Source organism: Dinoponera quadriceps, unplaced genomic scaffold (assembly GCF_001313825.1).
Source record: "Dinoponera quadriceps isolate SergipeBrazil2010 unplaced genomic scaffold, ASM131382v1 scaffold657, whole genome shotgun sequence".
NCBI lineage: Eukaryota > Metazoa > Arthropoda > Insecta > Hymenoptera > Formicidae > Dinoponera > Dinoponera quadriceps.
Genome location: NW_014554751.1, coordinates 130,325 through 155,762, shown reverse-complemented (window position 1 = coordinate 155,762; position 25,438 = coordinate 130,325). Strand labels below are relative to the sequence as shown.

The following is a 25,438-nucleotide window of genomic DNA, read 5'->3' as shown; positions in this document are numbered from 1 at the left end:
GTGTCTCGTGCGAATCTTACTCTCGCGGGAAAAAGCCGACCGATTGTTCGCTGTCAGAGAAACGGCGCGATGAACGGAGAAATAAAAAGAGAGTGAGTCGGGACCACCGTGGGTCCAGCAAGGGAGCGACGGGACAACGGAGCGTACGGAGGCACGAACGCGGAGGGAAACGAGTTTGAAAACTAGCACTGCCAGTCAATCGCCAGGTGATTCCTGAAACGCGTTATTTCCAAGCGTGGAATGTTAAATAGCCTTTTCGAGCGCCCGATCGACTAACGGCGCTCGTTCTCGGACGCTCTTTCTTTGCCTGCTCCTTATTTCTCTTTATCTTTTCTTTTTTNTCCCTCCCTCCCTCACTCACTCACTCACTCACTCTCCACCGTTCTCTTTTGTCGTTGCTCTTTTCCTCCTTTCCTCTTCCCATTTCTCTCTCCCTTTCTCTCTTTCTCTTCCGTGTCTTCTCTCCCTCGAGGAAAAGGTCATCGGTCTCGAATTCATCTTTTGTCCCGCGCCTCTCAAACGAAGGACACGTTTTCTCTCTCATCGCTCTCATTGCCCATTCTCGCCTCTTTCGTGACGAGTATCGGCTCTCCTTAACGAACATCCGCTTGAAATTTACGAGTACGGTTCGACGGAACCGAATGCGTCGCGCCGTCGTATCGACGTCGTGTGCCGCGATATTTTTTGCGTCGATTATCATGAATCCCGTGCCGCCGAATTAAAGAGTTCCCGCGTGTCTCGACGTGTAAACGTCTCAAACTTGTTCCTTTTTTCCTCTTCTCGCACCAAGTCTTATCGACATGTTATCGACATCGATCAGCGTATCGTTAACGGGCGCGAATCGAAATTCAGCAGTCGGCGGCGTGCGTGGGAACGTCTCGCGTACGATTCACGTGCCACCGGTCTATTTGTTTCACCGCGCCTGCAGCGGCGACCCGCGCCGCATCGTTATTTCGACAATAACGTCGCGCGATCACGCAAGTTGGACAGAAGAAGGCGTAATTTATGCAAAATGCGAGCCATACGCCAATCGGCCGGTCGGCCCGCGGCCACCGCTTCGTGACCGCCGCTCGTTACGCAATGACAAAACAGCGTTCTAACAACAGGCAATCCACCATCGTCGATACGGTTATAGGTGTGGTGATGACGTCGAGTTTTCTTTTCTTTATCGGAGATTACACGTTTTTTAAATTTGAATTGGATCGGTCAAACACTGGCAGACTCACTTTATGATCCGCGCCATCATAGAAAGTCTTGCTCGTAATCTCGGACGAGACTTTACTCAGGGAATATTCCGAGCGAACCCTTCGCGACATAAAGGACGTCTTTCCTGTAAGAAGCCCCGAGATTGCGAACGGCGTTCGTCGCGCCTCATATAACGCGGAAATCGCGCGTTCGAAAGTTAATTTCAAATTTATTCATGGGTACTACGGGGGACCGCCTAGAACTGTCTTCATACATAGGCTGTCCCAAACCTAATAAAAGCCACCTTTCGCCTGTGGTTTCTTCGACCAATCTATTTCCTTCTTAATGGAAGTGTCGTATAAGCAGCAAGGATGTAGTTAAATATAAATAAAATTGTTCTTTCATCTTTCCGCCGCAAAACAGTTTGTTTTTGTTTATATTTACACGTATGCTTGAGCGTGTTGCACATTGATTCCCTCGCATCGTTTCTAAATGTTCTCAAGAGGGAAAAAGTATTTTTCCCCGCGTAAAATTTTTAATGCTGTTCGGACGTTCCCATTAAAAGCCGGAATCACACAGATTCCGGATGAAAGATCAGCGCTCCATCGAAAACCGCGCAGATATAAATCGCATGAAGAAAAGGTCGCTCGATGTATTAACGGCGGGGGTCCGCGAGAAGAGATTGGATGACCTCGCGACCGTTTAAAGTTAATTCACTGCGTGTCACGTGTCACGACTCGGAACTCACGTTATATCACGAGTGGCATATCGTAATTTGGAGGGAAAGAAGTTGACAAATGTAATCACTTAACATCTCTCTCTCTCTCTCTCTCTCTCTCTCTCTTGGGACGTATCAATCTCTCCCGCGAAGATAATTCTTCCTCTTTAATACGGAAAATAAATTTCTCTCGTCAGGAAAGCCGGAATAACGATCTCCCAGATAAATTTTTTCGAAGCTCTTATTTCACGAATTTAAATTATATACCTTACGTATTGTTCGCGAGAAACTAACCTCTCCCGGCGGGATTTTAATTTCTCGGCGTTTGCAATATTTTTTTATATTAACTCTCCAATTTATGCTCGTCATCTACTTCCTGCGGCGGCTCGTAAAGACTGGATTTTTTCACGGAGCCACGCCACGCGGGCCAACTCGTCCGTGGTAATTGCAGAACGAGACGCATGCTCGTCCGCACCCTCCATCCGGTTTTTCATTTGACTCCTTTTAACGTCGACTTTAAAATAAACTTTGCAGCCCTGCATGCCATCTTTCCGCGTTGCACTTTTCTCATCCGCCGCTATTCGCTCGACGATGAGCGACTTCAGCGTCTCGCTACGGTAAAATATTTACGATAAACGAAGCGATCGGCATACCGCGAATCCTCTCATCTTTTCCACTGTAAACGTAAAAAACAAAAGAGGAAAACACAAACTAACACCGTTCTATGTCAGACAAAGCCGAGTATCGAATAGCCTTTACTGTAAATAAGGGATTAAGAAACTCAGGCTACAGTTTACACGGGAGACCGCGCGATACTATTGCTAGCAGCAATTTACATAAAAAATAGGTGTTCTCGCTGCCGAAACCGTTTTTACGATATCGCCGGTCCCTCTCCACTTTATTACATACCCACACATGCAACCCCGCATCTCAATGCGATGCTCCATAATATTTCTCAAAAAAGAAGGGACTTTTTTACACAGACAGCAGCGCAAGCTCGAGGACGATGTCGCGATCGACGATGGCCGAACGAGCGTGTGAGGTAACAACATGGCAAGGATGAGCAGCCCCTACCCTATGAGCGGTATCGAGTGGATCGTTCCTTGCAGGAGCGCGATAACCCGAGGAGAAGAGCACGGGCCGGATGCACTGAGGATTCTTCGGCAGGAGGAAAGCGGGCAAGACGCGTCGTAATAAAAGATCGACGGCGAACAACGTGTCGACGACGAATCATCAGGAACAACGATTGGGATGGATGAAATACGTGGCTCACCATCTCGCCGTCTCTCACAAATTGTCGATCCTATCGCACGGTTCAACACTGATTTCGGCTCCAATTCGGCTCCGTGCAGTCCGCGGTTGGGCAACCGCGTGCACGACGCAAGCAGCGGACCCTCCGGTGGCCAGTCAGGCACCTCTGTCAGCGGCGGCGGTCCAACATCATCCCGAGCGGGTCCGAGTGGTGCCGCTGTCTCGGCGGTTGGTTCCAGCGGACCCGACAGCCCGCGGCTCTGGCCACGACACTTTCGACAGGCACCTACGCCACCGCCACGGCCTAGACATGCCGGCGTCACCGCCACCACAGTCATCGCCACCGTCACCGCTACTGCCAGCATCGTCACCAGCACCGCCAACATCAACAATAACAACAACAATAACAATGTCCCAGTGGCGACAGGCAGCGGCGATGACGGTTTGCCGGTGCATTCGAGGGACTCGCCCTACGTCAACGTGCCGAATCTGTTCTTTCAACGGGACAAGAGCTTCGCCGAGAGCGCTCGGAGCGCAGGCTACATCGAGCTCCGGAGCGACAAGCCCAAGTGCAGCCCGTACGACTTCACGAGCGAGTCGAGCGGCCACGTGGAATATGCGGACAAGAGGACATTCGTGCCGCAATCGGATCTGGCCGCGTCCGCCGGCTGTTACGAGCCGAAGGACCCCGCCGGGCTCTGCAGGGTGAGGTCGAACTTCGACCCTGGGCCTTCCGGCAGGGGCCACTTCGACAGGGCTTTCTCGTTCTCTGGGAGGCAACCGGAGCAACCGACGTCGCGGATGTACGAGACGAGTCGATTGTTTGTCGATCAGAGGCCGACCGCTGGCAGCGTCGACGTGAAGAGGGAGAAGCTGGACGTCAGGCCCAGCTACGCGACTTCCAAGAGCTTCGATGGCTACACCACGACCGTGGAGGAGCTCAACTGGCAGGAGAGGTGTTTGGAACTGCAGCTAGAGCTGCACAGAAGCAGGAGCCAGGCGACTAGAGTGAGGGACATGCTCCGCGAGAAGGTGAGTTTTTCTTTTTGCGATCGAACAATCATTATTTCCGAAAAGTATTATTATCATTATTTCCGAAAGTATTAAATAATAAATGACTATCTCGATTTGATCAAAGAAGAACTCTTATTACGGGCTAATTTAAGCACGGATACTTCAGTGTTATTTTTTAATATTAATATAGTTAATATTAATATTATCTGTGGAAACATTCTTGTTTACTAGTAAAAAAATATACGTCTATTTTTTCAATCAATAATCGTCAACAGCACCCCGTCACCAGTACGCGAAGAATCAGCTTTTCATATTAAAACTGATCTTTTAATTCCCAAAATAATGTTTTTATCGATTCTTTATTATAGTAGCGTTGCAAAAAATACTGGGGAAATTCAAGTTCGATTTCTGGCTGAGGCAATATTTTTCATAACGATTACTATAAATGTCGGTCTACAATAGGTATTTTAAAACTTAAGGCTTAAAATACCTATTGTAAACCGACACTAATAAGGAGTTAAATTTTAAGTCATATTACGGAAACGGATTAACGAAAAATATCGATAAAAATGTTAATCTGGGAATTAAAAGATGTTTCAGCATGAAAGGCCGATTCTCAGCGTACGATATCCGACTGAAAGAAACGAACATACGTTTAGTACACGAAAATACGAGAAAATATTGTAATGAAAATTACTACAAAAATGTGTAATGCTGGATCAAAACGGAATTGTATAACTGAAATTATAATGTGCGTCGTAATTTTTAGTGGTGTATTTCATTTTATACATAATTAAAAATTACAATACTCATAATAATTTCAGTCATAATTCCGGTATGATCTAATCTTACAAAAATTTGTGGTAATTTTTACCACAATATTTTCTCCATGTATACGACTTAACAGAAATCTTTAAACAAATAATATTAATATGAACCAATATATGTTATAACATTAATATTTAAAAATGCACCAGAATATCCGTTCTTAGATCTTATTGATCCGTAATAACTTATTTTTTCGGCAACGCCGCCGATGACGGCGCTGCTAGATGGAACGATCTCTTAATCCAGATAGCATATCGGTAATGTTTCAAGGAATATTTAATGTTCTATTGAATTTTACATACGCATGACATACGTTAAGCGAATTACACGGAGTTCTTATGTGTGTGGTAGGGGAGTCGAAATGTGTATCTCACGTCTCGATTAGTATGCACGGCCACGCGCACCGATTTAACGTCATCACTTCAGATAAGGCATATAAACGCGTAGCGTTGTCCGCCGTCAGTTTGTTCTCGCTTCTTCGAGATGCATCGTCTTGATCGTTCAGTGAGACGAGTTCTTGCGAACGACATTTAATGGCTATTAATTTTGGCGGGCCGTGCTCGAGAGAGTTAAAAAAGCTCATTCGCGAAGAGAGAATTTTTTTAGGCGGAAGCTTCATCGCGTTCTCCCATGTAAATTCCTTTTTTACGCTTCTCGACGTCACGTCACGTCGCGTCGAATAGCGTCGCGCGTGTTATAGCAGCGTATACGCCTAACGAACGACCAGTACGAACAGACGTTAACGAACGAATGTATGTACGCGAATGGACGTAGACATTGAAACGCAAGCACGAACGAGCGCGAACAAACGAGCTCGCGCGCGCCGACGAATGATGCGTCGCTCGTATTTCGGAAGGAAAGATACTCGTTCGATCGAACAGCACAGCGTGGCTCTCGCGTGTGTTATAAATTATAAGCAATTCCCCTCGAAATATCGTCCATCGTCTGTTTCCCAAACGTTATTTTGATATTCCTCAAAGGACATCTCAAAATTGGAAAATAAATGAGGTCGTCGGAAACATACCTGGTTCGGAAATGGAGAGAAGCCTCCTCCGTTCTTTTCCATCCGCTCGATTCGATCTCTCCTCGGTGCATGCATATGTCCGTTTAGGTTCATTCGTTCGTTCGTTAGATGCACACACGTTGTTAACTCAAACAAACTACCCCGCGGAAGAGACAGCGGGGACACGCGACCGCGCTCCGCGACAACGGAATGGACGTGTATGGAACGTTGACGAGGATTCAACGTCGGGTCGGAAATTATACGTCCGCCTCGGCGGACACGCCGTAATATCGCGCGCGATTTTTTTCTTCTTTTTTAATTTTCTTTTTTACGAATTTTTCCACAATACCCGCGCGCTTCGTTTTATATCTCACCGACGGGAAAAAAGCTGCGAGAGCTAAACGACGAATCGACGAATCGTAGTCGCGTGGCACACGAATGAAACGATATTCTCTCTCTCTCTCTCTCTCTCTCTCTCTCTCTCTTTCCCCCCTCCCTCCCTCCCTCTCTCTCTTTCTCTCTATCTTTCGTATGTTTGGATATTTTCCGACTAGGTTTCGAAAAAAACTAAGGTTTCTTCATCCGGCCAGACGTCACTGTGTTTATTATCCGTTACGATTGTAAAACTCGGTCGTCGGCAATATCGAAGTCTTTCATTCTTGCCCGCATATTGCGCGCGGGCATCGCCCGGGTTGCGGTAGCGTGTTCTCGCTGAAAGCGGATGCTGTTTATATTATCGAGGCGGGGAGCCGCGTGTCCCGAGCGCGTGCAAAATTCAAGACGAAATCCTTGATGTATCTCGGAGCTACTTTCCAGCACAGGAGGGGTCCCAAGCGGCTTTACGGGCTAAGGCAATAGGTCTTTCTGCCCTCCCGCTTGATAATCTCGTTTTGAATAATAAACATTTGTCTAACACAAAGCGGATTTAGCAAGATCACTGAGATCTAATTATGGAAAGAAAAAGAGAGAGAAAAAGAGGGAGAGAGAGAGAGAGAGAGAGAAAACTTGGTCGCAAAATTAGAAGCAAATGAGGTGCAACACGCGTAATTAATTTCTCTCTCGTTGTTTTCGTTAAGTCGAAACACGTGAATTTAACTTTAATGCTGTCGATCCAACAGAAGTGGAGCAATCTGGATAGTATTGAGCCCAAAACTCGTTAAAATTACACGTACATGAGTTGCGTTTAATATATGAGTTTATCTTCTGCACCGTTCGTGAAACTCATTGCTTATCATTCATCGTTTTCCGATGCGCACGTGGCTTAACGTGCGTGTGAACATGCATCCGCGCTAGGGAACGCGCGTATATACCATATATCAGCTTGAATGAAAAAGGAGAGCGGGATCAATTGTGGATTATAAATAACGTCGCTGAGCTGGCCCTGACGTTTCATTATCTAGGCAAATATACAATACACATAATGCGGCACGAACGGAAGGGTATTGTATTGTCGGAGCATTACTACTGAATTCGATATCCGAGCGACGTGCACTGGCAGCTACCGCGCGTCAACATACAGGGTGTCTCAACCTCGACGAGACCTTTTATTCGCGAATCCTTTGGGAGGTGAATTTTCCAACGAGTCCTCTATTCTCAGTCGTTTGCAATTTAAATTACTGATCCTTCGATATTTATATTAATAAAAAATTGGTTCTAAATTGATCGAAGAATTTGTAATGCAGAAAGATTTATGCGAATAAAATAAATATGGTTCGCATTATACACCCTGTTTGTAACGTGATCCGTATTAATATTGATTTCTCGGTTGGCGTTAATGGACGTCCTCCTACCAATAGACGTACAACAAGCCTCCGAATGCCGATACGGATTTCAAAAGACGTCTGTCTGTCAACGTCGCGACAGTCCGAAACAGTTCTCTCTCTCTCTCTCTCTCTCTCTTTCTTTCTCCATCTCTCTCTTTATCTCTCTTCCCTCCCGCGCTTATGTGTCTATGTAAAAACACAATTAACCAAACGCAACCTTACGGCTTTAATCGCAATTTTTTTTTATTATACAAACAGATGATAGTTGGATCCTCGTGAGATTAGTAAAGTATGACGAAAAAATAGCTCCGCGGTAGTTTAATCGTTCTCTTCGATAACGGGACATTTAACGTCGACGAGCGGTTTACAATTAAACCGATTAAAAGTTAATGTTAACATCGATTATCGTTTTTTCCCCTGTCGCGTCTATTCATGCACCGTTTACCGGCCCACTCGCTAATGAGTTTTCACGTTAATGAAACTTGGCTTCTGCCGGAACCCGCCTTCGATTTCGTATTACGCCTCGCAAAATCCAGAGGCCAGATGGGTCTCTGCCTTTTTCCTTTTTCCCATGGACATGCACTCGTGGATGTTTGCGGTGCAGTATCACTCTTCCATCGTTTCTACTTCCCATTTCTTCTAATCTTATAATCTTCCTCCTCCTTTATGGATCACTGTTTCTGTCGAGACATAGTATCACTCTTTCTTCTTCCTACTCCGTTTTTCTCTAATCTTATAATCTCCCTCTTCTCCTTCTCTTTCTTTTATGGATGACGTCTCTTTTGGGACGCGGTATCAATTTCGCTCCTTTCCATCACCCTTTTTTCTAATCTTCTATTTCAGTTTTCGCAGAAACTTTCCAGGATTGACGAAAAGGACCTTCCTCCGCGGAAGGAAACGCGCGATAGGGACAAATAAAGACGGATAGCCGACTCGCGTATCTCGCGATTGATACGGACGCATACGCTCGAGTCTCCCGGGACCTACGCGAGACAGACGCGCGCCGCCCGTTACATCGCCGCGTGAAATATCCGCCATTACCTTGATTTGTGCATCCATCGACCTCGTGCACAATATTCCGATCGTTGATCGACTCGCGATATACACGCTCATGGTCTTTAACTTTTTATCTTAATGGATAGCGGATAGTTTCTGCACGTGCCGTTACATTGTTATTATAGCATCGCTAAAGCCCAATCAGTTTCTCCTGCAATACGAGGCAGCCCGCGAATGGAGATTTTTAGAGCTCTAGTTGTAGCTTGAAGAAACAATTTTGGTATCTGTTACAACTTGTCGATAAGAATTCCAATGACGGTATCGTAACGCGACAAGGAAACGAGGCGCATAAATGTGCGCGCGTATGTGTCTATAAGTAGCCGTGCGTACGTTTGACAAAACAGGTAGAGACAGGGAATTACAATCTGCGAAGTTCTCGTTGCAACAGACGTCTATGTCGGATAGTACAGTGCCAAAAGTCACGGACATTGCGCCCAATTAGTAGTTAACCCTTTGACTGCTATGGGCGCATATATGCGTCCAGCGAAAACCATCGGTGTGGCCTATGGGCGCATATGTGCGTCCGGCTCAAACCATCGATGTAGACTATGGACGCAAATGCACGCTCGGCGAAGGCTTTGGCTGTTTACTGTTGTCTCATGTCTTTTGTTTATATATAGAGTATTTATGTTACTTACTTGTTATTTGTTCAATTTTTCAATTTCCAATATCCAAACACATACATTATAACTATCAAATTATAGCGTTTTAAAACTTTACTATTGATGAATAAACAATATATATTGAAAATAAAAAATGATTGGATTCATTTTGCAGTGGACAAAGTAATAGTAATTGTGTACTATATTATAATGTGTTAATACGCCGCCGATAAGATCCATATTGCGCGCAAAAGTATTCAGTCCCCAGCGATCGCTACTGCCGGCCGCACGCCGCTCACGCGAAGCGCTTCAACTTAGAGCAGTTAGCAGTCAAAGGATTAAGCTTACGCGAAACTTTAACGAAATTCAAGTTCGAAGAGCGAGCGGCGAGAATTAGGATTTCATACTTTAGCGCGACAACGGCGAGTCTCTCTATCGCGTCTTTCTCTATCCAGGCTATAAAATCGGATATTTTAATACAATAATACGCACCGCACATGCGGTGGTACATGGCCAAACATAATACGCTTGATCATGAATTTTAATTAATGCGGTTAATTACGTAAGGTCAAGTGGGATAATTGAGAATCGCCGGTCTAAGTGAAACGACACGGCGATTCTTGTATGACGAGGTTAAAGCTCGACGTGACCGAATTTTTTTTCTAAAAACACTACGAGTTCACATCTAACATTTGTCGGGAAAAAATTGTTTGAAGGTGAAGACTATTTAATTCAGGAGGATTATTCGCTCGATTCACTTAGAAGCCTCGGTTGCTTCACTTGACCCTACTTTACCGTATATTTTATACCCTCGTTCACGTACGGGGAACACAGTAAGGTTGTGGGAACGACGTGTGATAGACGCGGCGGTAAGTTTCCAAGTCCACAATTGGAAACGGAATTTCAGCCGGGCATTATTGATTCAGATGTGAATCAACGTCGCTTAATGACGAATTTATTTCAAACATTTCGGCCATATCACATTCCATACGATAAAGCCAGATAAGAGAACGAAGGTAAATCTTACAATTTTCCTATTTTTCTTATTTTCATTATCTTGCGCGTTCCGCTGTATCGTATACGTACAAGAACGGCGCCGCGACGTCGGACAGTCCGGGGTTACAAGGAAAATTCGACGCCAAGGAATTGCGTCCGAAAAATAGCGAACCATCGCTTAAAAGCTTCCTTAACTTTTTTCGCGTTGAATTGCGGTACACGTTGCATTATCGTCCACGAGCGGAAGAATAGCCGAGATACAGCAAGAACTGTTTCCCGGGCACCGAAGCCTCCGTTAGCGAAAAGTTCTCGATATCTACTGTGAGATACATCTCCGAGTGAGAGATACGCGTCGAATGACGAAATAAAAAGAGGGGAACATCTTAGATTCACACCCTGTAAGCGATATCATGGACGAATCTCGATCGCTATTCGTCCTGTTCCTCGCCATTTACCTCGTCACTCGCTCTATGCCACGGAATCCGCTAAATCCGCCTCGTCAATGTCGGGGTAGCTCGCCGGGCGCGTTTCGTCGAGAATTGATTAAACCCGGTTTAACCCTTCGTTTGAACCCCCTCGTGCACCGTAATCGTAAATTGGGGCGGTTCTCGTACTTGTAGCGCGCTATATCACCCGCCTGAAAAGCGCCGTCTCTTACCGTGCGCGCGACTTCCTTGGACTTACTCGTGCGAACGGATTTACACGCAGACGCTCATTTATTTTTAAGTTACATCCGCCTGCGAAACGGTCACGGTATATCTAACGCGTGAACAGTGGTATAGTTCGCGCAATAGAACTGCATCCAACGGAATCGCGTACTTAGCTCGCTCCTACAACGCGTTTCTCCTTTCCTCCCTCTTTCCTTTGTATTTCCGATTCGATCATCGCGTTTATCCAAGTCCGGGGTTTGCAGCGGCACGCGAAGCACTGAGAATCCCCGAAAACGGCGATCGATATTACATAAAACCGCGTTCAATCTCGCTTTGATATTTCGGTATGCCGCATCACGAAACGGCTCGCGAGGTCCGGATTGCGCGGCCCGCGTAAATCTCGAGGAAAATGTCTCGCCAGGCAAGCGAGGGGAGAAGCGTATTCGCAGTCGGAGCATAACGGTGAGGGACAACGGAGGGATCGAGGCACTGAGGGGTTGTGTTCGGCCTGACGTACGATAAAGCTCGCACATAACGGGCCGAGACCGTGTTCTACGGATGGACTTTTTTTTTAACCCGGGTATCGCCGGGGATGTCGCTAGACGACGGACACGTTAATATCATTTGCCTGCCGTGTCGTTGCTCGTTCGACCGCGATGTCTGCCTCGCCCTCGGATATAATAAGTAATCTCGAATTTTAATAATGTCAGGCGTTCTTCGCCCTTTCATCGTGCGCTCTTCGCTCTCGCATATCTGGAAAGTCCGAAATTTTGGTTTTACGTGAACCCTGCGAATAACCCGTCGAATTCTCGACATCTCTCCAAACTTCAATTTTCTATCACGTTGTTTTCCAATCGAAACGCGTTGTTTTGCAACGGAATGAACACGCGTTCGTTTCGTCGACGAATAACCTGAAGTTTTGCGCATAGTTTTTTTTGTTCGGCCGCGAAAAGATTCGACGATTCATGCGTTATTTGTGTATACCGTAGAACGCGGTGCACGACAGTACCATAGAATTTTTACCGCGTTCGTCGTGTATAACCATTTTACAAAACCTGTCATTGACGTTGTTGGGCGTTCATGGAGGAAAAAGAATTTGAGACTTTTCGACAGTCGACACGAGCCGTGGAAATGAAAGGACAGGGGCCGGTGATTAAAAGCCCTTGGGCGGCAATTGATTTTTCTCTCGTGTCCATTACACCCACACTCGGGACGCAGTGGACACGGTTTGTCTACGGAATGCACGAATATCGACAAGAGGCGGTTGCACAAATTTATTGTGCGACCGCGGTATGTTTTAGCGAATTTCAATAATTCCGTCTGGAAAATGCGTACGAAATAACTTTTTTAACAGAACCCAAAAATTATGGTTTTGAAATGCGGAAACGCGGTGAGGAACGCACTTAACAGATTACTATCCAATACTATTGGTCGGTTTAACATTAGAAATACAGATCGGTAATTTCTGACCGTTCCTATTTTTCAGATTAATATCTTATTTCTTGCATAAAATATAGAATTCCACAATTTTATGACTTTTCATCAATTCTTTTCTGATAAATTATTAGGTGCTTGAATTAATTCTCGCTGTTGATTAATAGAGGTCAGTAGTTGTGCTATTTCAACATAACCGAAAGTAATTGTTGCTGTATATGAAAGTACTGCCAATAGGCTTTAATAATCAATGTGTGACATTAGATCTTAGTGCAAAGAACATAATTTTTTATTGCATTGGGTATTGCATTGGGATATCGGGTTTTGTACAAAAAAGAGCATTTGCGGGAAGCATTACTTTTCTCTCAAGCAATGAATCTGCTAGTGGAAGCTTATGGGGAGCATACTCTATCTGAAACAACTTGCAGAGATTGAGACGATTTAGACAATTCAAAGATAACGATTTTGACGTGAATGACAAAGAGCGCCCTGATCAGCCGAAAAAGTTTGAAGATGGAGAATTGGAGGTATTACTGGAAGAGAATTCACGTTCAAAGAGTTGTCAGAAACACTAAATGTCAATGAGTCAACTGTTAGCAAATGTTTAAAAGCAATGGGAATGATCCAGAAGCTAGGAAATTGAGTCCCACATGAATTGAGAGAAAGAAACATTGCGAAATGTTTAACCATTTGTGAATTGCTGCTTCAAAGACAAAAACGGAAGTCGTTTTTGCATCGAATTATGCCTGGCGATGAAAAATGGATTCGTTACGATAATCCTAAGCGCAAGAAATCATGGGTGCGTCCCGGCGAACCATCAACATCAACGTCAAAACAGGATATTCGTGGAAAGAAGATCATGCTGTGCATTTGGATGGGATCAAATCGATGTAGTGTATTATGAGCTGCTGCAAACTATCAATGCTGAACGCTACCGGCGACAATTACTCAATTTAATCGAGCATTCAAAGAAAAATGCCCGCAATACGCTAAAAGACATGACAAAATAATTTTTCTCCATGACAATGCTGGATCACATATTGCAACAGCAGTGAAGGAAATCTTGGAGGCACTTGGATAGGATGTCTTATCCCCACCTCCCCTATTCACTAGACATTGCTCCTTTAAATTATCATTTGTTTCGATCGATGCAGCATGGCCTTTCTGAGCAGCCTTTAGTTCTTTTGAAAATATCAGAAAATGGCTCGATGACTGGATCACCTCGAAAGAACCTGAATTTTTCTACCGCGGAATCCATGTGTTACCCGAAAAGTGAGGAAAGGTTGTAGCTTCCAAAGGACAATACTTTGAATAAGATATAATGTACCATTCTTTTGAAATAAACATGAATTTTTGTATAAAAAAAACAGCGAGAATTAATTCAAGCATCTAATATTATTCTGATAAATTATTTAGTTTTCCATAATTTTCTTTATTTTCATAATAATTCATACGACTACTTACAAGTATCAAGTGGCCAAAAATAACTATTTGCTATAAAATATGTAATATTTCATCGAAAAGTGTTTTGTAGAAGAAAATAAAGATACATTGTTTGACAGAAAGCATAATAGAATAAAATTGTTTTGCAATTGACTAACGCACAAGTCAGACATTTTATGATTCCGCATATTTCTGACGATATTTAATGATTTAACTGATTTTAATCGAGAGACAGTTGTTTACTTTCAACTTGATTCTTTGTATCGGGAAAAATATATGCATTGATATTACTATTTAATATTCTAAAATAAAATTTTAAGATATCAACAATAAAAAGCAAATATTTTATATTCTGACTGTTTATATTTTACTCGTATTATATTTTTATTATATTTTACTCACACATATATATCGGCTTTCGAATTAGTGCCCTTCATGGATTTGTTTCCGAAATTTCATGAACATTTCAGTTCATTTCTTCAGGATGAGGAATGACCTGAGTAGTTTAANTATATATATATATATATATATATTCTTCTTCATTATTTAATTAATTTTTATTTCCTAACATGTGTGTTAAAGTTTAACGAAATATTAAATATTTTTATTTTTGCAGTCATAAATGACTATTTGGTCCTTTTAGTAAGTAAGTAGGAAATGTTGGTACTTCTATTGTTAATCATCCTATTTCTGCGATATTTTCTCCCATATCTCGTACACATATTTTCGAGAAGTTCCTCGAGTGAACTCGAGTCTCGAGCAGATACAGCAACACAGTGTTAGGCGTTTCATGCCTGTTATACGCTCGGACGTACTTTTTCGCTTTGTGTAGCACGAAGACTGTTTCGATCGGCGTGTCCGTCGAACCGCACGACCTAAAGCTCACGTCCGGCCGATCCATTTATCCCTGTAGGGGAAAACAGGCAGGAAAAAAGCCTGTATTTATTGGCTGTGTCGCGACAGTTACATATTGCAACGAGTATAAGCCGAACCTCGCGCGCACAGCTCGTGGATCACCCAAGTGCGTTTCATTGCTACTTTCCCCGCGGACTACTCCACGTATTGTCACCGTCAAGCACATTTGAGGACTCACATGAAACGGAAATATTATTTCACATTTTTAAAGTCGGAGACAAAATTATCGTGAAAGTTTTTGTTGCATTGAGAAAGATTCTGTAAACCTTTTTCCGGAATCTCTTTACGCCTCTTACTTATTTATCTGTTTATCGTACAACAGGGAAACTGGTGTTTCCATAGTGCGCTAGCAGTAACAGCAAACGTAGTAGTACGTGTCGAAGAGAAGACCGATATTTTATTTTAACAAAGAAGTGGAAAGAACGCGCGCGAAAGAGTATCCTCTGTTGGATTCGCAACGAGAGTTCGGATGGAAGCTCATTCCATCGTATCTTCTGTGAAGCATACATTCTCCCATTCGTCTGGACTTCTCTATCCATCTTCCTCTCTCCCTTCCCCTCCCCTCCCCTCTCCCTCCTTCTCGCGACTATTCCCAGGTTAGGTTCCCTTTTTGTCTACCGCCTCTTCGCCTTTGCGTCTACGTATCGTCTGTCGACGCCGTTGAGTACGACAAAGTAGAATTTCAGCACGCGGCACTTTCGCCTTTGTGCGCGCGATAAGAGCGCTTTTTTCTTCTCTCTGTTAGCAAACACCGACGGAAACTATCGAAAAGGGAAGACAATTTATTGTGCCATATAATTGCTGGAATTGATACTTTACCGGAAGCAGCAGCTGATGCACTCGATCATAATTATTACAATATGCAAGTGTGCAAATATGATTCTAGATACGATAAAACGGAGCAAACAAGCAGACGATATTATATTTTCTTTATTCTCAACCCTTGCGTCAATGGATAAATTTTTACCTTTCCGTCAATGCACTGGACACTTGCTATAAAAAAAAAACATCAGATTAGTGCAAAAAATTCTGTTTTCTCATAGAATGAGGATTTGAAGCGTCATAACAAAATTCGTCTAAAAACGCCGGAAAATTATAATATTTAATTTAGAATAAGTAATCGAGTACCCATTCACTGACACAAGGATTTACGATGTAACATAATCAGGCATTTCAAGATTTGTTGTTGACGAAAATAGAATAGTCAAACTAGTGTGGCACGGGAGTGCAAACCGTACGAAAGTGTCTCAGGATAGCGGATAGCGAAAACAGCGGAATTCTTCCCGACGGCGCGAGAATTTATCACGGCCACGAATCTCTCGATTCGAATCCAATTTTCGAGATATATGAGGCTGCCCACCATCCTCTGCCATCCTCTTTTCGGATACGCCGCTGGACTACCGCTTCCTCCACTTTCACTTCCGCCGCATTCTTTCTCTTGTTTACCGTTCGGTATTCGCCTGTCAAAAAGTGATATACTGATCCGCCGTAGCTCGAAGATGGATGGGGAACGCCAATCTTCTCTTCGCTAGTCGCGGCGCACAGTGACTCGCGAAATTATTTGTTCGCCTAAGTTGCGTAACATAATTCCGCACGGAGAGAACGATTCGATTTTGACATATATCCCTGACTTCCTCTTCCTCCGCGTTCTTTTACTGTCGTTCACACTTATTCTCTCTTGGAAGTTATCAGGTATTAGGTTGGTGCACATGAAATGTCGGATTTTCCTGTCGATTACAGAATGCCGGACACTGTATCTTCGTATATTTGTTGGATGTATTGGCAGTACGTATCTGCTGTTATGCTTTTTCCTCTGATTTTCAATCAGAGTTTTCAAAACATCGTTGTCAATCATTGTTTTGGGTCTACCACGAGGTTCATTTTGAAGCGATTCATTTCTGGAACGAAATTTTATAAACAAATATTAAATGGTTCTTTAGTTAACTGCATTATTTATCACCATAAATTCTGTTAATGTTGTGAACATCTGCAGTTGCACTGTTTAAACCTAAGCCGAGTTTAAATTCATATCGGATGATAATTCATATTTCACTGGTACTCATATGCCGTTCAATGATTAATATCATATGCATGTGCAATATTTCAGAAAAAAAATTGATAATATTAATATACAATACAAACATCAATTGACATGTTTTTGCCAAGCATATTAATTTATAGTATATCTTCAGCATAATATAAGGAGGATTTTCACCGTCAAATAAATAAATAAATAAAATAATACGGCCAACATAACATATATAACAAAAAGCCGACATTTCATATGCAGCAACCTAATAATTTTAATATAGACTCTCTGAATACGCGCAATTATCGTGCGAGCTCCCCTTTTATTCGGCGTTGAAAGATTTTTAGAAGCTTCTGCTTCACGGCTTCGATTAACGCGTCTCCTTTGTTTTTTCGTTCAAGGTTCCCCCCCCCCCTGTGGCCGGCCGTTAGTCTTTTTCTTCTTTTTTATTTCGGAAAAAAGTTGATCGTACGAGCGGATCCCATTTAGCCCGGGAAGCTATCTCGAGGAACTTTATCGGTCGGCAGAGAGAGCATGCTCTTTTACGCTTTGTTTTCCGCCATCCTCGGAATGCCTTTCGACCGGATAACCGTTTTCTATCGGCCGCGGCCGCTCGCAGTTTTCCAATTAATATACCGATGGAAGAGCGGCGGTATCGTGTGTGCTTTGAGATATGTGAGCTCTCCTTTTATACACCGTGTTGTCGTGTGTAGACTGAAGGAAAACGCGCGATGTTAAATGCCGGAGGAAGCGATATTTTGCCGGCGTCACAGCACGTTACGTATCGCGAGAGGACGAAAATGTGGCGAACAAGTGAGTGAGCGAGTGGCAAGGAAGATTTAATAAATCAAAGCTCTTCGCGCTTTGAGAGGGGATAAACCGCCAAAATTTAGCAATGGCGCGGGTCAAGAGCGGCGAATAGAGAAGAAATTGGCTGACCAAATAGGACCCGCGGGTATCGAAATGGGGCCAGTTTAAATCGAGATGGAGAACAGAAAAAAAATAAGGTGCTCAATGGGCTTTTTATCGAGTGATTTGGTCAAGCGGCTCCCTTCGGAGCGATAAGGGGGGTAGTCGATAGTCGTAGCGAGAAGAAAAACCCTCGGTTCTCTTTTCTTCCTTCCTTCCTTCCTTCCCTCCCTCCCCTCTTCACTTCTTTCTTCCCCTGCTCCTTAGTCATTACTTCACCTCACTCTGTTACCCTCTCCGTCTGCTCTGCCGGGAAACTTCGTGATTTAATTGAAAAGAGATTCATCGTAACTCCATTTGCGCGCGGCGTGTTCTTAATCCGCGGTCGAAGAAACGACGAACTAATTTATTGCCCAGTTCTGTAGATTCAATAGCCATCCGCAATACATACATACATACGCGTGCGCGCGCGCGCGCACGTGTGTGTGTATATGTGTGTGTAATAATAATAATACCATGCCTTCTTGTCTCTTCTTCATCGTATAACACGAAGCGTCGTGTATATCGCCGAGAACCGTACTTTTTCATCGTCCCTGCTAGAAAGATTCCCCGTATGACGGATGTTGCCGCATGTGTGCTAACGGAGGAGCGAGCTGTCGGGGCGAGCGCGGCACACGGAAAAACGGGACGAAAGCGAAATTCAACGACGGGGGTGAGAAAGAAAATCCGCCTCGAAATTTCGAAGGGGGCGACTGAAGACGGGTAGCCGGGGGTGGATGGGTGTTTGGGAGAGGGATGAGCAGTCTTCTATTGTTTAACTTGATAAATGAAGACTCGAGCGTGGAAGCTCAATGCCTGCCCGGTACACAATGCAACGGCGGCGATATATTGTTCCCAGTTAATTCAATGCTGGAAACTCGCCTGCCTCACAGGTGGGTGTATATAGACGGCGTGAGTTAAATATACAATATATTTACGCGACTACACGCCCGCCAGCCGTGTTGTACTTCTCTTTTTCTCGCCGGTCCCGCTGCCCAATTGCGCGCAACTCCATGCCTCTTCGATTGCGACAGTCCTTACTCTATTAACGTATCGAGAAATTAAAAAAAATAGAGAGGGAGAGAGAGAGAGAGAGAGAAGGATAGTTTGACGTTTCACGGTCAGTTGTCCGCAAAATTAAATATCCGCACGTGTACTCATATACTCCTTTCAATAGGGAGGCATGAAACGCGCGTGGAATGTCGAACATACACATGCATTTACAGGCCGAAAGGAGTAAGCATTTTTTTATATACCTACCGAGAAGAGTCGAACTGGCTGAACGATATTAACTGTAAAAAAAAAGGAATCTCTCTCTCTCTCTCTCTCTCTCTCTCTCTCTCTCTCTCTCTCTCTCTCGCAGAAAAAAGAAATAGGGTTTTTACGCAGTGCGAGCGTTTATTGGGTAGCCGTTCGCCACGGCAATTACGGCGCGATAAAATCGACGCGAAGCACACGGGAAATACACTATAAATCGGTGGAAAAAAAGAAGCGTGGAGGGAGAGAAGGAGACCGGGGTGAGATAGGAAGTGAGTGCAAGTGCCCTATCATCGTACTCGTCACGATCAAGCCTTCCTGCTTACGAGCGATCTTTATGAGGATTAGGTGAGAGAATCGTAAAGTGAAAATCCTCTCTTCCGCCCCGGCAATTCCGACGAGTGCGAGGGGTGGTGGAGGCTGCCACCTTGCGCACGAGGAGACCTTACTTTTTTTCTCTCTCTGCGACCTGCGACGGAAACGATCGTAAGTTTTTTTTAAATCGTCCCTTGAAATATTCAGACCGCGAAGATTAAGGTCTTCCCCGTATGTAACTCGCTACCTTTACTTGACCGTTGTAGCTTTTCTTTTCTATCTTTTTCTATATTTTATCACAACATTTGTTGTCAATCGTCGCGTACGAATATTTTTTTGGTGGGTCCTTGCACAATAAGCTTAGGGAATCATCTTTCCGTGTATCTACGATATCCAAATAGACCTTACTCGAATTATTCTGGTTTCCAATCCCTCTTTCCTCTGGCTTCGTTCCGCGACTTCGCTAACGAACAAACAAGCGGGAGAAAGGCAGACGAGTAGGAGGATAAGAGAGGTAATGTAAATTGAGATACGAACGCGCTCGCCGGAATATCTTGTATGTAAATGACCGAGACGGAGTGCAGGGCAGAGATAGAGCGAAGATTGGGCCGTGACGCGCACGCGAGTCCTCGAGTGTCTTAATATCGCGCGTAGAGGCTGCGAGGCAACTTTGTCTTCATTTTCATCTTCGTCATCGCGCCAAGCTGAGAGAGTCTCATTTTCCCAGATATATTTATCTCCGACGCTTATAATCTCGAGAACGTATTAATACCTCGAGGATGAGAAATGTTTTAATAAAAGAATTGACGCGCATAATAAACTATGCGAAATAATAAAATAAGATCTCGTATTTTCCACCTCTTTCGAAGATTTCCAGTTCTCGTGAGATATCAACGGCGATCAACCGTAATCTATTTCCGTTCTTATCTCTTTTTTTATAGAAATATAGAAATTTCTCACGATTCTTCCGACGTAACATAGGTTCCTGTTACACTGAAAGAAAAAATATCTAAAAACAAACGAATATTTCTTTGGTGGGTCCTTACACAATATTTACTTAAATCTAAATTTACTTTATTTAAATCGAGTATCATTTAGTTAAACTGACTAAACAATACTCGGTTTAAATAAAGAAAATTTAGATTTAAATATTGTGCAAGGACCCACCAAAAAAATATTCGTTTGTTTTTAGATATTTTTCTCTCAGTGTAAAATACGCAAAATTGTTCCAAAATTATTCAATTACGATATCAATTGGGAAGTCCATTCTTATCCCAAACATGGAATGAAGCTTCTTTTCTGCAATGTTGAATGGCTGTGTGTTGCGACTTGCTTCGTGCCGCGTGCGACTGTCATCTCCAGATTCAAATAACAGTTGGACCGAATATCAGATTTGGAGATTAATAAATAGGATTATATTTTTACATGTTATTATATGCTTAATAACGCGCGCATAACGTGTATATATGTGTATATATGTGTGTCCAAATAGGATCAGTTTCCCACTTAGAATCGTATGTTCGAATAGGATGTCTACTGCCTGGAAAAACTTAGAAAACCTGGAATTATAAAGGAATTCGTTTATGCCCGAAAAATCAGGGAATTCTCAGGGAATTTTAAATGGACATTTATTTGCAAACTATATTATCGCATTGTTTATAGACAAATATTGATTGATAGGATTTTAATATTAATAATATTTTCTTCATTAAGACTCAGAAAGGCTTGATTTTAATTAGTTTTAATTAATAAAGAGTAACGCTATATAAATCGTAAACACGAATTTATTAACATTTTGTGTATATACATTTAATATTGTTTTAAAATTTCCGTTTAATATTTAAATATTAGCACTTTTTTATGTTTATGATATGTTTATATAACATGTTATATATTTTTATGTTTATAATATAAATTTGCTCTCTTTTTTGTTCTATACCTAGGTGTATAATTTAAATATTTAATTATATTGCTCTGATATTTAAAACACATTGATTTTACGATTAACTCGATATTCAATATTGAAAACAACGATTTTATGTTAGATGCAATTTTGTTTAATTAAGATAGATATTTGTTTTAGTAATTTTATAAAAATAGAATTTTTCGTATTATTAGTATAAATTATTTTCGTTATATTACAAAATTTTTTTATTTGTAACTTTTGAAAATAAAATTTGAAAATTTTATGCTAGATAATATATTTATTTTTTATAGTTCTTAGTTTCTTTCAAAAATTTTCAAATTTAATTATTGAAACTCGAGTGATTCTTAATTTTATTTTATGATTTATACTTTTATAAATAGAAAATATTAAGAACTTCGCAAAATAAATATATATTTTTCATATGCAAGATACATTTTAAAATATTTTAATTTTACTTGGAATTGTTAACAAATTGCCTGAAAAATCAAAGAATTCTCAGGAAATTTTTTTTCGGGTTCGAATAGACACCCTGTTGAAACACTACACTTCTAACTAGAACTTGCGTAGATTTTCCAATTAGAATCCATAATTACTTTGGGAAATCGGACTAATTGGGATCTAGAATTTTTCTACGCGGACTGTTTATCTTATCATTTTTGTCATTCTTCACTCATCTCGCTTTCGGACTGTCGGCGGTACTTGTGCCCTGTTGGAGAACTTACATTTTAGGATATGAAATTTATATCTTCTCTGTACTTCGCTCCAATCTATTCTCTCTCCCTCCCTCTATTACCGCGTCGACGCGAGACTTAAAGGGGCTCGGAAGCGTTTTCCGCGCCGGAGGCTTATTAACTATAAGTGTCTGTTCCCGGTAGTGCTATTTATAAAATTAAGACTAACTTTCGTCTCTTCTAATATACGCGGCGACCCGTACCTACTCGTGCCGCGCTTTTTCACTCCGGCCGCTCTCTCGTTGCCTCGTCGCTCTCGGCGGTCGCTTCTTACCGGAAGATCACTAGGGCGAAAATAGCATCGAAATAACGAAGATCTAGTGGCGACGCTGCACGACGCTACGACGGATTTACGGCGGTATTGTCAGCGGTCGTCACATCCGACCGACGGTCGTGATCATGCCGGCAGGCGGGAAATGAACGCGCCTGAGAATTTGGGGAAGTAACCCTCCTTTGGAAGGTGCAGCGGCTACTCTAATCAAGATTAAACCTTTCGAGATTTCGCCATTTCCATTTGTATTTCACGAGATTAACTCCATTCTCCGGGACACGGATGTCTCCATAAAGATCATTTTTACAGCCGTGATCGTCAACTGGATCATCAACGGGTGTCAACCACTTCGATAACGGAGGATAGAGGTGTTTCGAGCGACGTTGGCAACGCGATAAGATGGTTATCGGAAGAGAGAGAGAGAGAGCGCTCAACGAAACGGAAGTGACGGCACGAGAGCATTATTGGAAGATACGCGCCCTGTAATTATCTTAGCGCGAGCTGAATGGCGCGGATTCGGGGTTACGTTCCCCGTAACGTTTATGACAATGATAAATGGCTTCTTCGACGATTCATCATACCTCTCTTTCTCGCTCTCTCCTATTCCCGAGGATACCGGCTCGTGTGCGTACCACGTCTTCGACGGCGGGACGAGTACGAGATAGTTCTCCCGACTGGTCTTGAGACGTCGTCGTTTGACGCTCTACGGATTTTTCGGCTTCGCACTTTCATTCACGCTCTGTTACATGCCGCAACGTTTAATCATGCGATATCTTCCTTTTTCATCCTTCATAGTTCTTCCGATATCCATATACATATCTTTATTACCTATTTGTCTACCTACTTCGACCGAACCCAGTATATCTAAGGAAACCGTCGAGATTATTTGTTTATGATATACCTTAAGCGGAACATTCGATGTAAAATTCCTGGGACTCATGAGCCAAATGGTCTTCTAGAAAATTCTAGAAAACCCAAAGAAAATATACAAATATATCTTTCGACCCCGTGGCCAGTCAGTCTCTTAAGCCGTCATTCCTAGAGCCTGTACTCATCATAACAATTGTCGGTCACTGTTGCAATAAAACGTCAAGGAAATCCGCTTGCTTTTTTCACTCCACCAACGAATCCGACTATTCGTATATCACGAGCGGGCTGCTCCCCGAAGCGGCGCTCGTAACAGTTCTACCTTTCCGTAGAAAAGGTCTACCTTTACCTATACATAGTTAATTGCGTGATTCAATCGTTTCATGTTTGCAGACGAAAAGAATCAACCAGTCCGCGTGGTGCGAATTCTTCTCTCGTTAGACTAGAGAAGAGAGCGGCGGATAATCGCCAGGAAGTGCTGTTTAGAGTAAACAGTGGAGGAGAAGTGTGTATTTGTAAATGCGTACATGAATAAATCGTTTCCGATTCGTAAAGAACTCCAAGAGCCTCGATTTCCATGAGTGTTATAGAATTTCAAAGATTTCCCCTCTCCCATCTCTGTATTTTTTTTTTCCTACCTCCTTCCTTCCTTCCTTCCTTCCTTCCTTCCTTCCTTCCTTCCTTCCTTCCTTCCTTCCTTCCTACACAATAATAATAACGTCTGCAATTTGGACCGCGATAAAAGTCCGTAAAATTAAATATTGATTTTGTTTGTGAGCAATGGTGATGGTGGCGCGCCTCTCCTCGTCTCATTGCAGGAAGATCCTTTGACCTTCCGAGCTTCTGTCGCGGGATCCGGAGCAAAATTCATTTAAGAAAACTTTAAAAGGTTTGAAAAGGGAAGAAATCCTTTCAAGGAAAAGCCCTTATCCGTCCTTACGGCGAATCGGCCGTTACCTGTATCGATTGCATATCGCACGAAGTATCGTGCATATCGCACATAGTAATAGAGTTTTATTTGAAACATGAGGAGGAACCGCAAACCTCGCGTGTATACATAAACTGACATAATAGTCGATAACAAGTGGCCATTGGCTAGTAAGCTATGTTAGCTGGCTTTTTTTTCAGTCACTCGTCTCGTGTCAACATATTCGTACGTCATAACTGTTGATTATTCGACAAAACTGAAGATACATCAAATATTATTTCTACTTTGCACGTGATTTTACGTTTTACCTCACAAGTACTGTTCTTTCTGAATAGTGGAGATATTGTGCTGCTATTTCCTGTATAATCTAATAATCACCAGAGATTCACGACTATGTCGATATGATATAAATGACTGAAAAATTCGAAGAAAATGCACAAAAAAATGCTGTAAAAATTACTAAGTTTAATGCTGGAATATACCGGAATTATTATCAAAATTATATGTATTATCAAAATATATGTGTTATAATCTTTAGTGATATATATCATATATGTATATATATCATTATAGATTGTAACATTACACAATAATTCCAGTATATTCCAGCACTACAATTTTGTAGTCATTTTTACTATAATATTTTTTTCGTGTGTATTGTGCCACTGGGTTAAAGCTGTTATACCGGTCTATGTATGGCGAGTGATTTGTTTATTTTATGTTATGAGTCACTTCTTACGAATAAATCTCGTCATTCAAATCGTTAAGCATCTTGGCGATTAAACGATTGTATCACTCATTCGTGTCTCTTTATGAAACTCGACGTGCATGAATCCTTCGATTCTCGATGCCGAAGTAAACGCGCGACTGTCCCTCGGTTTTACTTTGAGTTGAATTTCTCTCTCTCTCTCTCTCTCTCGCCCGCGCGCCTGCGGTTGAAAGGACGTTTCACGGGTCTAGAGCATCACGTACGTTATTGGATTAGCTCGAAGGCGCATTGTATATGAAGAACTTTCTCAAACTCGCGGAGCAACGGCACGCTATCGCGATAATACGATAAGGCCGCTAGAAATTATTACGGTCACTAGGAATTTCACTAAAATTCCTAACATAGCCGCAGCTCGCAAAGGGCCAACCTATTACCTAATAACGCCTTGCCGGTTGCGGGTTAATTCATTTGGACGAAATCGATTAATCAGGGGCTAAAAGCATGCCGCATAAAGGACTTATTTTTGGTGGTCACGTTTCTCCATAGCCGGCTCTCATAGCATGAGAGAGAGGAGAGAGGAAGGGAGGGTGGGAGGGAG

At 42.7% G+C, this 25,438-nt stretch overlaps 1 protein-coding gene across 6 annotated transcripts in view; it reads left to right on the top strand.

Moving 5' to 3' along the window:
* LOC106741261 (uncharacterized protein CG43867) overlaps positions 1-25,438 on the top strand; it is a 68,646-nt gene that overhangs the window by 603 nt on the left and 42,605 nt on the right. For 5 of the 6 annotated variants that reach the window (XM_014613053.1, XM_014613050.1, XM_014613052.1 and 2 more), the window contains exon 2: positions 2,887-4,186. In XM_014613053.1, the coding sequence (XP_014468539.1) occupies positions 3,155-4,186 (1,032 nt within the window). In that variant the 5' untranslated portion in view covers positions 2,887-3,154. Of the gene's footprint in view, positions 1-146; positions 207-2,886; positions 4,187-25,438 lie in introns of those variants that run through there. The other variant, XM_014613049.1, reaches the window with a different exon arrangement.